The sequence below is a fragment of the Schistocerca americana genome, chromosome 6, assembly GCF_021461395.2.
Source record: "Schistocerca americana isolate TAMUIC-IGC-003095 chromosome 6, iqSchAmer2.1, whole genome shotgun sequence".
Taxonomy (NCBI): domain Eukaryota; kingdom Metazoa; phylum Arthropoda; class Insecta; order Orthoptera; family Acrididae; genus Schistocerca; species Schistocerca americana.
Genome location: NC_060124.1, coordinates 196,748,609 through 196,765,179, shown reverse-complemented (window position 1 = coordinate 196,765,179; position 16,571 = coordinate 196,748,609). Strand labels below are relative to the sequence as shown.

Sequence of the window (16,571 nt, the reverse complement as noted above, 5' to 3'; positions counted from 1 at the left end):
GTCTTGTGTGCATGGCCACTGCTAGTTAGGCGCTGTTCCCAATAGCCACTGATGCCTGCTGCCACCATCACAGGCCTACTGGTTTCACCAGTGCTGCCAGTCTTGCTGAGCACCAGCCTCACCAATGCCACATTGTCTCACCAGGTGTCAGCTGTGCCCAAGCTACAACATCAGTGCCATGTGCCAGCTGCACACACACCACAGCATTACACTGGGTTCTTGGAAGGAGCATTCTCTACTGTCTTTTCTAATGTCTAATTTATCAATTCAGGTAGTTTATGTATGGACTCAAGTGTTTTCATTACAGGACTCATCAGTGTAAATGTATGAAACAGACACAACTGAAATAAACAATCATAAATAAAATGTAAGAACTTTTGACAGGATACAATGAAATGACCTCCATTATTTTCAAAAGATGCAAATATTCATTTATGTACTAGTTCACTTCTACTAACTAACCCACTTAATTTACAATATCTCATGCATTTCTCTCCAACATATGTGAAGCCACAAGATTAACTGTTTCATCAGTTTTTAAAAGCTGTATTATTAATGATGCTAGTAATACCCCATATAATTGCTATTGTTTCTTTCAAAAAATGTAAATGGGAAAAGGAAACCATTCACATGAAGCTGAGTGATATATGTTGCATAGAAACGCATACTGTGCAAAGATGTTACTAGCTATTGAGTTATCACTCTTAGTGGAAAGTAAGTACACAATCTCACACAAACAAGCACACAGGCATTCAAATACACCATTGCATACATCAAGAAGCACCTGATGTCAATGATTTAAATTATTAAAATACTGTGTCAAGAAGACACAAAGAACTTGTGACATACCCAAGAGAATATCATGAGCTGTCGGTGACAGCATAACGTGCAATCTTAATCTACGTCTACATCTACATGTATACTCTGCAAATCACACTTAAGTGTCTGGCACCTTTAGATTTGACTGATTTATTTTAGTACTCATGTGGATGATCCCTCATTTTTCACTATTTAGGGTCAACTGCCAATTTTTGCACCATACACATATCTTTTTTAAATCATTTTGCAATTTGTTTTGCTCTTCTGATGACTTTAATAGACAATAAATGACAGAATCATCTGCAAACAGCCTCAGACGGCTGCTCAGATTGTCTCCTAAATCATTTATACAGATAAGGAACAGCAGAGGGTCTATAATACTGTATTGAGGAATGCCAGAAATCACTTATGTTTTACTTGATGACTTTCCATCAGTTACTATGAACAGTGACCTGTCTGGCAGGAAATCATGAATCCAGTCACATAACTGAGACAATATTCCATAAGCACGCAATTTCACTACAAGCCACTTCTGTGGTACAGTGTCGAAATCCTTCTGGAAATCTGGAAATATGGAATCAATTTTAAATCCTTTGTCAGTAGCACTCAACACATCATGTGAACTAGTTGTGTTTCACAAGAATGATGTTTCCTAAATCCATGTTGACTGTGTGCCAATAGATCATTCTCTTCGAGATAATTCATAATGTTCAAACACAATATATGTTCCAAAATCCTGCTACATATCAGTGTTAATGATATGGGGCTGTAATTTAGTGGATTGTTCATACTATATTTCTTGAATATTGGTGTGACCTGTGCAACTTTCCAGTCTTTGGGTGTGGATCTTTCGTTGGGCAAGCATTTGTATATGGTCGTTAAGTATGGAGCTATTGCATCAGCATACTCTGAAAGGAACCTAATTGATATAGAGTCTGGACTGGAAGACTTACTTTTATTAAGTGATTTAAGTTGCTTTACCATTCCCAGGATATCTACTTCTACGTTACTCAAGTTGGCACTTTCATAAACTATCCAGTGTGGCTGTTTTACCTACACTTAAGTCCAGGGGAAAAAAATAAGCAAATAATAAACCAGACACAGATGAAAACGATAAATTAAAAACAAATGTAGCCTTTGATTGGTCCACTGATATAGTCTGTCATAATGTAGTCACCCCTCCCACACACTCGCACTCTCTCTCTCTCTCTCTCTCTCTCTCTCTCTCTCTCTCTCTCTCTCTGTCTCTGTCTCTCATTTTTAAAGGATATGAAAAGTAAATATGCAAGCAAAATCTTATTTTACCTATGAGTTCGCCGACTGGAGTCTGAACTGTGTTCAGCTCGTGTACCCTCTTCAAATAAAGCACCCACTTGTCCATCTAGTGCTGCCACATCTTCCACAACACGCTTCATTACAGCACGCACTGTTCTGGGTTCTATTGTATGTAGCCAATCACGTGTTTCCACAGATTTTCGCAACATCTGAGATGTAGAATGTAACATGTTTAAACATGATAAGATTTAAATTACATAATCAATTATAATCAATAAAAAATAATAATATTAAATAATAATATTTCAGGCAATTGAGGGGCAACATAGGGGTGTCTCTTATCAAAACAGAGAAAACTTGAGCTAGCATAATATGTGCACAGTGTTAATAACATGAATCTCCAGCTTTGAGAATGTCTTAAAATGTCATTGGGAGACATAAGGAAGATGAAAAATAAGTGGCTGCTGGAGAGAAGGATAACTTACCCTGAACTACTTATCAGGAGAGAGAGATAAGGTGCACAGATTGTGGAGGGGGGGGGGGGGGTGTCAGCCAGAACTGCTGAATCCACCTTCACCTTTGATGTTTCCTCGCTCTCTTCCTTCTCTCTTTAATCTCCACAGAGTGTGTTATCTTGGGGTATAAGTCTGGACAGTAGTCCCAGAAAGAAAGTAACTGTCTGTTGGGATATGCCAGGGGTAGAACACTGAGGACCCCAATGCTGGTATAGTAGTGAGGATAGAGTGAGATGGGATCCTGTCACCTGCACATACAGATGTATTCAGATAACCATCAGGACCTGATAGTTACAAAGATGTGGGTATCTTCACCCTAGTTATAACTGGAAGCTTCATATTTTTTCTTTTGTCAAGTGGCTCATTGCAATTAGTCATCATTAAATGTTTGATAAAAAGCCAACCCTGTGGGTGATCGGTGATAGAGGCTGTGAGATGAAATATTACTCAACACTTTTGCCAGCAATCTTGCTGTCAGGATCTACTGGTCACTTCTTGTGAAATAAGACAGCAAATTAATGATGGAAGAGCTTGTTTAGTTCATGCAAATGATAATATGACACTAGGAATATTTGTTCACTGGAAATCTTTTTCTTAGATAATATAAAATATAAACATTTCAATAAAAGAAGTGAGCCCCTCTATTACCCTCTGCACCCACTTCGGGGATGGCTACTTTAGGGAAAGTCAGGTTATCACTAAGGAAGCCATCATGAGAAAAATTATAGTTGGGAGAGGCAGAGGCACTAAACACTTTGATATTTTGTATAAAGTGAAATAGATTTGCAATTATTAATGAATGAATGGATGAACTTCAGAGCATTCAAACATTGCGGACCAAAAGATAAACAACATTTGCTAACAATGGTATTACGGCTGCTTCTGCACCACAGCATTGTTTGTTTGCAAAATTTGGCAAAATCTGAAGTACGGACTTTGTCTGTATGAACAACTATGACCTCCACCAATCTGAACATGGGTAGCAGGAACACATATCGGATATGCTCACATTTATAGTTGGAGAACAGCACACATTTTTAAAAAAATACAAAAAAGATATTACCTGTGAAACATTAAGTCCTTGCATCCGCACATAATGATTTAGCAGGTCTTGTGCAGCTTCATGCATGGCTGCACACAGTTCAGAAGCTGGTGTTGTCTCATGTTGTTCTTCTATCCCAAACAGTTCATCAACAGTACTAAGCTAAAAATACCAAATATAGTTATTACTATGAATATGTGATACAATGTTTGATTTTTTGAAAATATTAATTCACATAACAGAAAATTAGTACTTGGTGCAATGATCAGTGAATGAACCTAAATGTGCTAAAGTTGTGTAGTGTGCGTAAGTAGATGAAACTTCCATATGTATGCCTTGCTCTTAGTCCTGCCTACAAAATGATTTATTTAACAATGCAGAAAATGACAGATTGCTACTTACTATAAAGAAGACACATAAATCACAGACAGGCACAATTAAAAGACACTTACATTAAGCATTCAGTCACAGCCTTCATCATTAAGATAGACACACATGCCATACGCACACAAGCAAGCACACATCATGCTCACGATTGCCAACTCCAGCGTCTTGGCCTGAGATGCTGGAGTTGTTGATCGTGTCAGCATGATGTATGCTTGCTTGTGTGTGTGAATGGTGTACGTCTCTCTTTCACTGATGAAGGTCGTGGCTGCAAGCTTTAAGTAAGTGTCTTTTAATTGTGTCTGTCTGCAACCTGATGTGTCTTCTTTAGGGTAAATAGCAATCTGTCTTTTCCTACATTGTTGATATTTCTAGCTAGAGTTTCCATTGTTTGAAATGGTTTATTTATTTTCATGTCCTTTAAACCAGAAATTTCTTGAAAATAGCCCATACAATGAACTCATTGCTAACTTTAAAAAGTTCATTTAGTGTGCACGCTTCATCCAGTAGGTAGCACTGCAGCAGGTAACCTGGTTCTTGCAACTTGCCACATTTGTACAGAACATCTGTTTCATTCAGAAGGAACCTCCCCCCCCCTTCCTGCCACCCTCCTCCACCACCCAACTTCTGCTTGTTGGGCTTGAAGTGCACCACTCCCATTCACATCGAGTTCAAAGTATGGCAGCTTACTGCCAGAAACAAATTCTATTCTTGGGAGGATGTCTGCATTCTCCAGTTCTATCACATGTCTTTGATTGAAGGTGCTCCCAAGCAGATTGCAATCTTTGTATTGGGTGGTGGGAGTCAGTTTCCATCTTCGTTCTCTCAGCATCCTGATCCGGGGTTCTGGATGACTTTTCTAAAATGTACCCCTTTCCCTAAAAACCTCTCCAGTCCTTTTCCTTCATCTCTTTTCCTTCCCCTTCAATTCTTCCACCAGAAAAAGGAGCCACTGGCTCCAAAAGCTTGTAAAGTTAAATCCTTTTAAGTGTGTGTGTTCCCATGCTGCCACTTGGTGAGTAGATCTTTTTTATCTGTCCATTTACATTATAATGCAATGTCCTGCTGCACATGGACATGGTCCCAATGAGGGGTAGAGTTTCTGCACTAGTGTTGGTTTCGGGTATTCTGTTGCAGTTTTCATTGACTCACTGACTGTGGTGTCGAGCTACTTCACCTACGCAGATGGCACAGACCCTGGCTTAGGTGTTGATACAATGTTATTTAAATGTCTGGATGCAATACTGGGCTGTGTGTCAATACACTATGTGATCGAAAGTATCCAGACACTCCCAAAGACATACATTTTTCATATTAGGTGCATTGCATTGTGCTGCCACCTACTGCCAGGTACTCCATTATCAGCGACTTAAGTAATCATTAGACATCATGAGAGAGCAGAATGGGGTGCTCCGTGGAACTCATGGACTTAGAACGTGGCCAGGTGATTGGGTGTCACTTGTGTCATACATCTGTATGCAAGGTTTCCACACTCCCAAACATCCCTAGGTCCACTGTTTCCAATGTGATAGTGAAGTGGAAATGTGGAGGAACACGTACAGCACAAAAGCGTACAGGCCAACCTCGACTGTTGACTGACAGAGACCGCTGGCACTTGAAGAGGGTTGTAATGTATAATAAGTAGACATCTACCCACACCATCACACAGGAATTCCAAACTGCAACAGGATCTACTGCAAGTACTATGAAAGTTAAGCAGGAGGTGAGAAAACTTGGATTTCATGGTCGAGTGGCTGCTCATAAGCCACACATCATGCCGGTAAATGCCAAACGACGCCTCACTTGGTGTAATGAGCATAAACATTGGATGACTGAACAATGGAAAAATGTTGTGTGGAGTGCTGAATCACAGAACACAATGTGGCGATCCGATGGCAGGGTGTGGGTATGGCGAATTCCCAATGAACATCATCTGCCAGTGAGTGTAGAGCCAAAAGTAAAATTTGGAGGTGGTGGTGTTATGATGGGGCCGGCCGGTGTGGTCATGCGGTTAAAGGCGCTTCAGTCTGGAACCGCGTGACCGCTACGGTCGCAGGTTCGAATCCTGCCTCGGGCATGGATGTGTGTGATGTCCTTAGGTTAGTTAGGTTTAAGTAGTTCTAAGTTCTAGGGGACTGATGACCACAGATGTTAATTCCCATAGTGCTCAGAGCCATTTGAACCATTTTTTTGTTATGATGGGGCCGTGTTTTTCATGGAGGAGGCTTACACCCCTTGTTGTTTTGCATGGAACTATCACAGCACAGGCCCACATTGATGTTTTAGGCACGTTCGTGCTTCCCACTGTTGAAGAGCAATTCGGGGATGACGATTGCACGTTTCAACATGATCGAGCACTTTTTCATAAAGCATGACCTGTGGCAGAGTGGTTACATGGCAATAACATCCCTGTAAAGGACTAGCCTGCACAGAGTCCTGACATGAATCCTACAGAACACCTTTGAGATGTTTTGGAATGCTGATTTCATGCCAGGCCTCACCGACCAACATCGATACCTCTCCTCAGTGCAGCACTCCATGAAGAATGGGCTCCCATTCCTCAAGAAACCTTCCAGCACCTGATTAAATATATGCCTGTGAGAGTGGAAGCAGTCATCAAGGCTAAGGGTGGGCCAACACCACACTGAATTCCAGCACTACCAGTGGAGGGTGCCACATACTTTTAAGTCATTTTCAGCCAGCTGTCTGGATACTTTTGATCACAATATATTTTGGCTGTGAGCAGTGCTGGAGTCATTCACCTTCACACATCACAGTAGATTCTCACCATGCTTCTCTTTTACTGAAACAGAAAATCAGGTATTTGTCTTGCTGGGACATAGCTTCTGGTGGTTATTAGCATAATAGAGGCAGAGTGTGTACAAAGTTTGTGCCAATTTCTCTTCAATCCCTAAGAAGCCTGAGTCTTGCACTGCCACTGCTGTATCAACACTATGTATGACATGGCTAGTGTGATTTGGTATTGCCCAGTAATTTGTGTACACATTGTGCAATATTGGTGCCAGGATATTTCCTTCCTCATGGTAAACCATTCTTCTGATTCCTCCACCAACTGTTCTTTCCATAGAGACTAACATAGAGTCTCTTGCTGAGGAGAACGGTGCCAACCAAGGATGTCAGATGATGGTCTCTTGTCCGATCATATAGTTTAATCAGTGTATTGTCAATTAGATGAAGACCACTTCAGTAATCAACTTTTTTTTCAAACCTGCCCTCAAGATGTTGTGTCCTGTTTAACAGCTGGTCAGTGCATAACTTTAAATGTCAGAAACCTGCTTGCTGGTGTACAGATTTCTCTTCTAGGATGCTGGTGATTCGATGAAGTATCAGGCATTCCATGATCTTCAAGGTATGGCAGAACACTGACACAGAATGGAAACTTTTTGGGTCATTTCACTCCTTTCTTGGTTTAAACAGTGTGGGGACTGTGGCCTTCTCTCCACATCTTTGAGATCTACAACTTGACAATAAAGTTGTTCATCATATTCAGGTGTCATTTCCGTGTTTTTGGTGATACGTTTTCAGTTTTTTAAACCTTCAGTTTGTCAACACCAGCTGCTCTGTTGAGCTTCACATCATGGATGGACAATTCCAGCTCAGCCATGGTGACCACATTTTTGAGAAAATGTCTTTCACTCCAAAGATCCCATGCTATGTGCTCTTGAGTCTTTGTAGTTACTTTGCGGATATTGTTCTTAGAACATGCGGGATCTCTGATGAGGTTCTTGAGGAGCTCTGAGGCTCACCTCCTGTTCACTTCCATGTCATGACTTCCAACCATGTTGCTCCACTTTATCTTTTGGCTTTCAGCAATAGTTCACATCAGCTCAACTCTAGCTTGTACACTCTGTTCAGTGAAGGAGTTGTTCTGGCAGAGATCTTGATATTTCTGTAGTAGAGGTTTGGCAGTCTTACAAAGTTCTATTACATACTCTATCATACAGCCTCATTGTCTGTTATCTCCTTGAAAGTCATATGGTTATGTCAATGAAGTGTTCATATCCTTGGACTCACATGGTGGATCTGTGCTGTGTGTGAAAACTCATTCACCTGTTTCTATTGAGGGAGGCGGTGCAGTGGTTCGCACACTGGACTTGCATTCGGAAGGACAATGGTTCAAATCTGCATCCAGCCATCCAGATTTATGTTCATGATTTCCCTAAATTGCTTCAGGCAAATTCCAGGATGGTTCCTTTGAAAGGGAATGACCAATTTCCTTCCCTAATCCAAGCTTGTGCTCCATATCCAATGACTTTGTTGTTGACAGGATGTTAAAAATTGATCTCCTCCTACTCCTTGTTTGTTCCTCAAATTAAGCTCTGGTCCCAGAAAAGACAAATATGATGTCAGGAGTGTATCCTATTCTACATCTATCACTTTTGAAAGTGAAGTTGTCATGAATCAGCTGAAGGTCATGAGCACCTGTCCGAGAACAATCAGGGATGTGGAAAGTCTAGATATACATTAAGATAGAAAAGTATCTGTCAAACACTAATACTTGGTGTGCTTTCATTTCATTTAACAGTGAATCTTGTTATCACTTGTTCATATTAATATAAAGATGGCCACCATAAAAAACTCAACACAACGATAGTAAATTAGTTTCATTTATTTTTCCTCCAACATAGAAGCAACTTCCATCTGATGTTATATGCTTAGCACAAAATAAAATAACTGCAAGTAAATTATAGCAAGTACCTGACAAATATTTCAAAATGAGGTATCTTCTATTTTTTTATGGCTAACAGATTAAGTGAGTATTGCATGTACGCTTTATTATCTGCTGTCCAATGTCAGTAAATATTTCCTGATAAATATGAAAAATGAAAGTTTCCATCAAGGGAAGAACAATCTTAACATGTTACTATCAGTTTTTGTGTCTCTCCAAATCATCAACAAGTAACAAAGCCCTGACATGAATCAACTCTAACAAGCAGAAGATTTTTCCAAAGATGAAGCATATTACTTACCAAATAATGCACACTAGATGATTCCAGCTCAAGACAGGTCTTGGAAAGTAGCAAGAGCAGTGAGGGCAAAGGTACAGATTTCACTGAGTCACTGCAAAAGGATCGGGCTGTAGCTGTTAAATGATGCAGGAAACCTACAACCAGCTCCTCTCGTACACTGTCCACACAGAATGCATCACGAAAGTGAGGCTTCAGCCCAAATGTCAGTTCAGGTTGCACAAATACCTGTAGACCAGAATATGGCAAAAAATTAGTTTTATTCTTTTCCTGCAAATTAAAGTATTTTACATTATTCATACTTATACACCATATTCTACTGATAATAACAAAAGAGAATTGCTTATAAGTAAGTAGGAGTATACACACAAATTATAGCTTAATAATAACTGATAAGTGATACCCATTCTAATTTTTGTGTGTGGTAAAATTTAAATTACTTTATTTCAAAAATATTTAGTGAAACTGAAGTCAGATCTTTTATCACCTTAAATTTAATTGTGATGGAAGACCACTGACATGACCTTCATGCAGATGTGTAAGTTTCACATAAATATTAGAGACTTACGTTGACCTTGTGTGACTCATAAATACAGGTTTGAAATCAGAGACTTTCATTCACAAAGGTGCAACAATTGGAAGTTTTAATGTAAATGGGGAGTCAAGCAGAATTAAGATGTGCTGCACTTCTCTTGAAAATGTGTAGGATAGCCCAAAACTGTGCCCACAGATCCAGCTATCACAAAAGTTCACAAAATGATACTGGAAAATCAGTATTTAAAGATGTATGAAATAGCCGTCACCATTAGCTTATCAAAAGAAAGAGTACAGTAAATATTATATGAAGTATCTATGAGAGAGCTTTGTGTATGGTGGATGCTGCATTTATTGCATAATGTCCAAAAGTAAATGGGAAAATGAATCTCTCAGGAATGTTCAGACTGTTGTAAAAAGATCGCTACTGATTTAGTCTGACTGACTGCTACTGTGGACATGCAACACTTTACACCAGAAATAAAACCATAATTATAGCAGGTGATGGAAACTGGAGGCTCTGCATCATTAAAGGCGAAGTTTATTTCTGCTGAAAAGATATTGCAGGTGCTTTCTGTGATGAAAAAGGTGTTGTTTTTATTAAGTACCTCACAAAGAGGAAAATAATAATTTGTAAATTACATGCAAGACTTATGCATTTGCATTTTATAATAGCTGTTTTGCCATTTTAATGTATACCTCCACCCATTCCACATACCTGAAAGTTTCCTTTCATAGTGGGATTTATGGAACGCAAGTAACTGAATAAATTAGTTAATTAATGAAGATAGGAATTTTGTTGGCCTTATCAAATAGTCTTCATGAAAAGAATTTATTCACTGGACAAACATTGGACAAAGCGTATTAACGTAAAAGAGTATTGTGTTGAAATAAAAGTGCATATTTTAATCCAAAATCTACAGTCTTTCAATGGCAAGCCGAGAAATTTTCACATAGTCCTCGTAGTTGATCCAATGTTCTCATGATGCACTGCTGAGGCATATAGTTATGAAGCTCGAACATATAAATAAACAGTTCATCAACACCGATCCATAACTGAATGAAAGTTTGCAAGTGATAAATCAACATACAACTGACACTTGACAAGGTCCTTTATTATATTTGATCTGCATAAAATAGTGTGATATTATAGCCATATTGAATGGAAAAACAGACTTATGAATAAACAATGTGTTATGGGGTCAATAATAATAATGAAAAAGCCATTCTATAAGGAAGAAAAGCAATAAACTGCTACCCATACACAATGCCACAATATAGGAGCTAACTTATAGTACTCGACTTTCAAGCATTGCTTTACATATTCTTAATGTATAATTTATACACATGAAATGTTGTTTGTGCAGTAATGCCCTCTGTATTTTTGCCTTCTGGAATGTATTTACTTCCTCTCACAGAGTTCTGTTTCCTGTTCGGCCCATGAAGTACCTACGCTGACTTTGCAGCGTAGAGACATTGACATACCAGTGTAGATACTAAAGTGGTGGTGAAGGATGTCCTTACGCATGTGATGCCCCTATTTTTTGTTTCCTTTACCTAGTGTTAATTTTCGACTACCAAGGACCCAGCATTTCTGCAATGCTGACAGGAATGGTCATGCCTAAAAAGGAACAAAAGCAGTGGCAGCTACCTCTTATGTACACTTGCTAATTCAGGGCATAATTGTCCAGTTAGTGCCTGATCCCAAAGTTCAGACTAGGGTGTCGACCTATTCCAACCCTTCTTTAGCCTACACTGCTCAGATTGCAGACTTGCATGAGTTGATGGTGGCAACAACAGATATTCTTTCTGATAACTGGCAGGTGGCTCACTTAGGTGCATACGATTAACAGCACCTGGTGCCTTGCAGGGTATCCCAGATGGGCTTGCCATCCACCAAGTCACTGTATGGTGATGATTCCAGAGCAGTGACATTGCGGCACTGCCTCTCTTGACCAGTGCTGAGATCAGTGGGTTTGCATCAGTCACAGTGTTGTAATTTCTGCCCACAGTTATCTTTGGGTCCTCAGTATAATTCTCCTTCTGCTAATTGGGTTAGCCAGTGGTCTAGTCAGGACTGTCATTTGCTGCACATTCATTGGGACGGTCTGTACCTGGAAGGCATGTGTGGGGTATGCTACGGGATAGGCCATTTTGCAACTGTTTGTGACAGCGAGCCATGAGTCAGTCTCTGGATGCCCTTGAGTTCTCGCTGGACTGTGAGGCCATCCCTGCTGCCCTGTGTGGGTTATCACAGCCTATTTTGCTGAAATTGTTTGTGGAGAGGTGGCCGGTTGAATTTCATGTCAACATGGGAGTGACGGTCAGCTCATTCATTGAGATACGTACAGGCTCCTCGGGTGCCCAGAGTCGCAATGGCCACTGTGTCAGGTTGTGTCTTGTAGTAAACAGTGCACTCCTTTGTGGGGGCAATTCTTTAATGTGGAACAGCAACTTACATCGTTAATAATAAATTCACGAATGGCATAAAATATTTTTGGGCCTATTCTTCTTTTTGGCTTCCAGTTTGTTGACAAAGTGCATTTAACGTCTCAATCCACTTATTTTCATGATTTGGACTCCCTACTGCAATTACACGACCCACTGTTTGAGAACACTTTGGGTTGGGCTGAAAATTTCAAGGCACATGCTTCTCTTACACCATCAGTGGTACTGAAGTATTTTAGCCCCTGCCACAGTGCCTTCTACATCTACATCTACATCGATACTCCGCAAGCCACCCAACGGTGTGTGGCGGAGGGCACTTTATGTGCCACTGTCATTACCTCCCTTTCCTGTTCCAGTCGCGTATGGTTCGCGGGAAGAACGACTGTCTGAAAGCCTCCGTGCGCGCTCTAATCTCTCTAATTTTACATTTGTGATCTCCTCGGGAAGTATAAGTAGGGGGAAGCAATATATTCGATACCTCATCCAGAAACGCACCCTCTCGAAACCTGGCGAGCAAGCTACACCGCGATGCAGAGCGCCTCTCTTGCAGAGTCTGCCACTTGAGTTTATTAAACATCTCCGTAACGCTATCACGGTTACCAAATAACCCAGTGACGAAACGCGCCGCTCTTCTTTGGATCTTCTCTATCTCCTCCGTCAACCCGACCTGGTACGGATCCCACACTGATGAGCAATACTCAAGTATAGGTCGAACGAGTGTTTTGTAAGCCACCTCCTTTGTTGATGGACTACATTTTCTAAGCACTCTCCCAATGAATCTCAACCTGGTACCCGCCTTACCAACAATTAGTTTTATATGATCATTCCACTTCAAATCGTTCCGTACGCATACTCCCAGATATTTTACAGAAGTAACTGCTACCAGTGTTTGTTCCGCTATCATATAATCATACAATAAGGGATCCTTCTTTCTATGTATTCGCAATACATTACATTTGTCTATGTTAAGGCTCAGTTGCCACTCCCTGCACCAAGTGCCTATCCGCTGCAGATCTTCCTGTATTTCGCTACAATTTTCTAATGCAGCAACTTCTCTGTATACTACAGCATCATCCGCGAAAAGCCGCATGGAACTTCCGACACTATCTACTAAGTCATTTATATATATTGTGAAAAGCAATGGTCCCATAACACTCCCCTGTGGCACGCCAGAGGTTACTTTAACGTCTGTAGACGTCTCTCCATTGATAACAACATGCTGTGTTCTGTTTGCTAAAAACTCTTCAATCCAGCCACACAGCTGGTCTGATATTCCGTAGGCTCTTACTTTGTTTATCAGGCGACAGTGCGGAACTGTATCGAACGCCTTCCGGAAGTCAAGAAAAATAGCATCTACCTGGGAGCCTGTATCTAATATTTTCTGGGTCTCATGAACAAATAAGGCGAGTTGGGTCTCACACGATCGCTGTTTCCGGAATCCATGTTGATTCCTACATAGTAGATTCTGGGTTTCCAGAAATGACATGATACGCGAGCAAAAAACATGTTCTAAAATTCTACAAGAGATCGACGTAAGAGATATAGGTCTATAGTTTTGCGCATCTGCTCGACGACCCTTCTTGAAGACTGGGACTATCTGTGCTCTTTTCCAATCATTTGGAACCCTCCGTTCCTCTAGAGACTTGCGGTACACGGCTGTTAGAAGGGGGGCAAGTTCTTTCGCGTACTCTGTGTAGAATCGAATTGGTATCCCGTCAGGTCCAGTGGACTTTCCTCTATTGAGTGATTCCAGTTGCTTTTCTATTCCTTGGACACTTATTTCGATGTCAGCCATTTTTTCATTTGTGCGAGGATTTAGAGAAGGAACTGCAGTGCGGTCTTCCTCTGTGAAACAGCTTTGGAAAAAGGTGTTTAGTATTTCAGCTTTATGCGTGTCATCCTCTGTTTCAATGCCATCATCATCCCGTAGTGTCTGGATATGCTGTTTCGAGCCACTTACTGATTAACGTAAGACCAGAACTTCCTAGGATTTTCTGTCAAGTCGGTACATAGAATTTTACTTTCGAATTCAATGAACGCTTCACGCATAGCCCTCCTTACGCTAACTTTGACATCATTTAGCTTCTGTTTGTCTGAGAGGTTTTGGCTGCGTTTAAACTTGGAGTGGAGCTCTCTTTGCTTTCGCAGTAGTTTCCTAACTTTGTTGTTGTACCACGGTGGGTTTTTCCCGTCCCTCACAGTTTTACTCGGCACGTACCTGTCTAAAACGCATTTTACGATTGCCTTGAACTTTTTCCATAAACACTCAACATTGTCAGTGTCGGAACAGAAATTTTCGTTTTGATCTGTTAGGTAGTCTGAAATCTGCCTTCTATTACTCTTGCTAAACAGATAAACCTTCCTCCCTCTTTTTATATTCCTATTAACTTCCATATTCAGGGATGCTGCAACGGCCTTATGATCACTGATTCCCTGTTCTGTACATACAGAGTCGAAAAGTTCGGGTCTGTTTGTTATCAGTAGGTCCAATATGTTATCTCCACGAGTCGGTTCTCTGTTTAATTTAATACAAAAGTCAAGTTGCAGCACTGGCAAGATCAAGGCACCATGTTTTCTATTCCATTGAGTCCGTAGGCCATCCTTTAGGTGATGATGCACAAGCCCAACAGCACTATATGACTTTGCAGTGATTTTAAACCAATGGTCAATGTGAAACGTGCCTTTGATATGTATCCATGTCCACAGACAGTGAAGTATTTGGTGAAGTTGTCTGTAGGCTAGAATTTTTTATGCTTCAATTTGCACATTGTCTACCTGTAGTTGCTGTAGATGCAGTCTCTTGGACTTTCTTGGTCCTCAACATTCTCTTTAGGCTTTACCAAATCAATTGCTTGCCTTTACGAATCTCGTCTGCACTGGGAATTTATAAACGGTATTTGGAGCAGTTGATTCAGGACATTCCCTGTTGTGTCAATACCTTGATGGCATTGGGTAACAGGCCATAGCAGAGAGGTGCATTTATGAAACTTCTAGTCAGTTTTCCACTGCCTCCTTGAGAATGGCTTTTGTTGCAAGCTGGAAAAGTGCAGTTTTTCTCCCCAAAGGTGCATTTTCTGGGACATGTAATCACCAAAGATGGCATCATCCTGACAGATGATCACATCAAAACTATTGTCAACCTGTGGGTGCCCAAGAACCTAAAGGAGCTCCAATCCTTTTTGGATAAGATTTTGTATTATGCTCAGTTCATTCCCTGGGCCATGCACATCTGCCATCCTCTTCACCAACTACACCAGAAGTGCATTAATTTTGTTTAATCTGCAAATTGTCAATGGGCTTTACAGACCCTGAAGCACTGTTTGTGCTTTTCTCCCTGTCTGGCTTCTTTTATGCTAGGTAAACCTGTAACCCTGGTGTCTGACAAAACCCAGTATGGCATTGGTGCAGTCCCGGCCCATCAGAACCCAGATGGCACAGAACGGCGCATTGCCTAAGCATCAGACACTTTCTGTTGTGCACTGTAATCACTCACAAGTGGAAAAGGAGACTCTGGCTACTATTTTTGGAGTTAATAAGTTTCATATTTCCTTATATGGAGCAAGGTTCCTCCTCATCACTGACTACAAGCTGTTAGTTTCCTTATTTGGCCCTCATTCCAAGCAGCCCAACAGGACTGCCCACCAACTGCAGACATGGGACCTTGTTAGGTTTGGGCTTTGGTGTGATGGGTGCTGTAGTTTTTTCCATGTGGGTGACTGTAGTGGTGTGGGAATAGGGGAAGTAAATGAGACTCATTTGAGTTAGTAACACTATCATTCAACTTAATTCCCACTGTTAAGTTCCCCACTAGGGTAGCCACTTGCTCACACACAGCCATTGATAATATCTTTATAGAAAAGTCCAATGAACAAAATTATATTACAAAACCAATAGTCAGTGGCCTCTCAGACCATAACATGCAGTTCCTTCTGTTAAATGTTAATACTGAACAGGATATAAAATCTGTTAAATCTGAGCTCAAGAGTGTAATTAATAAGCCAAAAATTGATTATTTTAGGACACTCCTCAGAGACATTCACTGGACTGATGTTTACAGTGCTCATGGCATGAATGAAAAATATAACACTTTTGCTAATAAAGTGCTTACCTTAGCCGAACACTGTTTTCTCCCAAAACTTCCCAACGTTAGAGCAAAGTCTACAAAGAAGCCATGGATTACTCGAGGAATAGGGGTATCTTGTAAAACAAAAAGAAAACTGTATCTGTCAATCCGAAACAGTTCCAATGTTGATGCTATAGCACATTACAAGAAATACTGCAAAATATTAAAGACTGTAATATGGATGTCAAAGCAAATATATTACAAGGAAAAGATAGTCATATCAGGTAACAAAATAAAGACAATATGGGATATAGTGAAGGAGGAGACCGGTAGAACCAGACATGAAGAGGAACAAATAGCATTAAGAGTAAATGATACATTGGTGACAGATGTGTATAGTGTTGCAGAACTTTTTAACAAACATTTTATAACTGTTACTGAAAAGATGGGGTTGTCATGTTCGGTAGATGCTGCTATGGAATACCTCAGACCAGACATTTCAA

General features: G+C 40.5%; 1 protein-coding gene across 1 annotated transcript in view; it reads right to left on the bottom strand.

Moving 5' to 3' along the window:
• The window catches only part of LOC124619432 (vacuolar protein sorting-associated protein 51 homolog), a 120,711-nt gene that overhangs the window by 13,891 nt on the left and 90,249 nt on the right, over window positions 1-16,571 (bottom strand). Inside the window, exons 10-12 of the mRNA XM_047145808.1 lie at window positions 9,027-9,251; window positions 3,673-3,813; window positions 2,125-2,303 (exon numbers count right to left, since the gene is read on the bottom strand). Coding sequence (XP_047001764.1) covers window positions 2,125-2,303; window positions 3,673-3,813; window positions 9,027-9,251 — 545 coding nt within the window. The remainder of the gene's footprint in view (window positions 1-2,124; window positions 2,304-3,672; window positions 3,814-9,026; window positions 9,252-16,571) is intronic.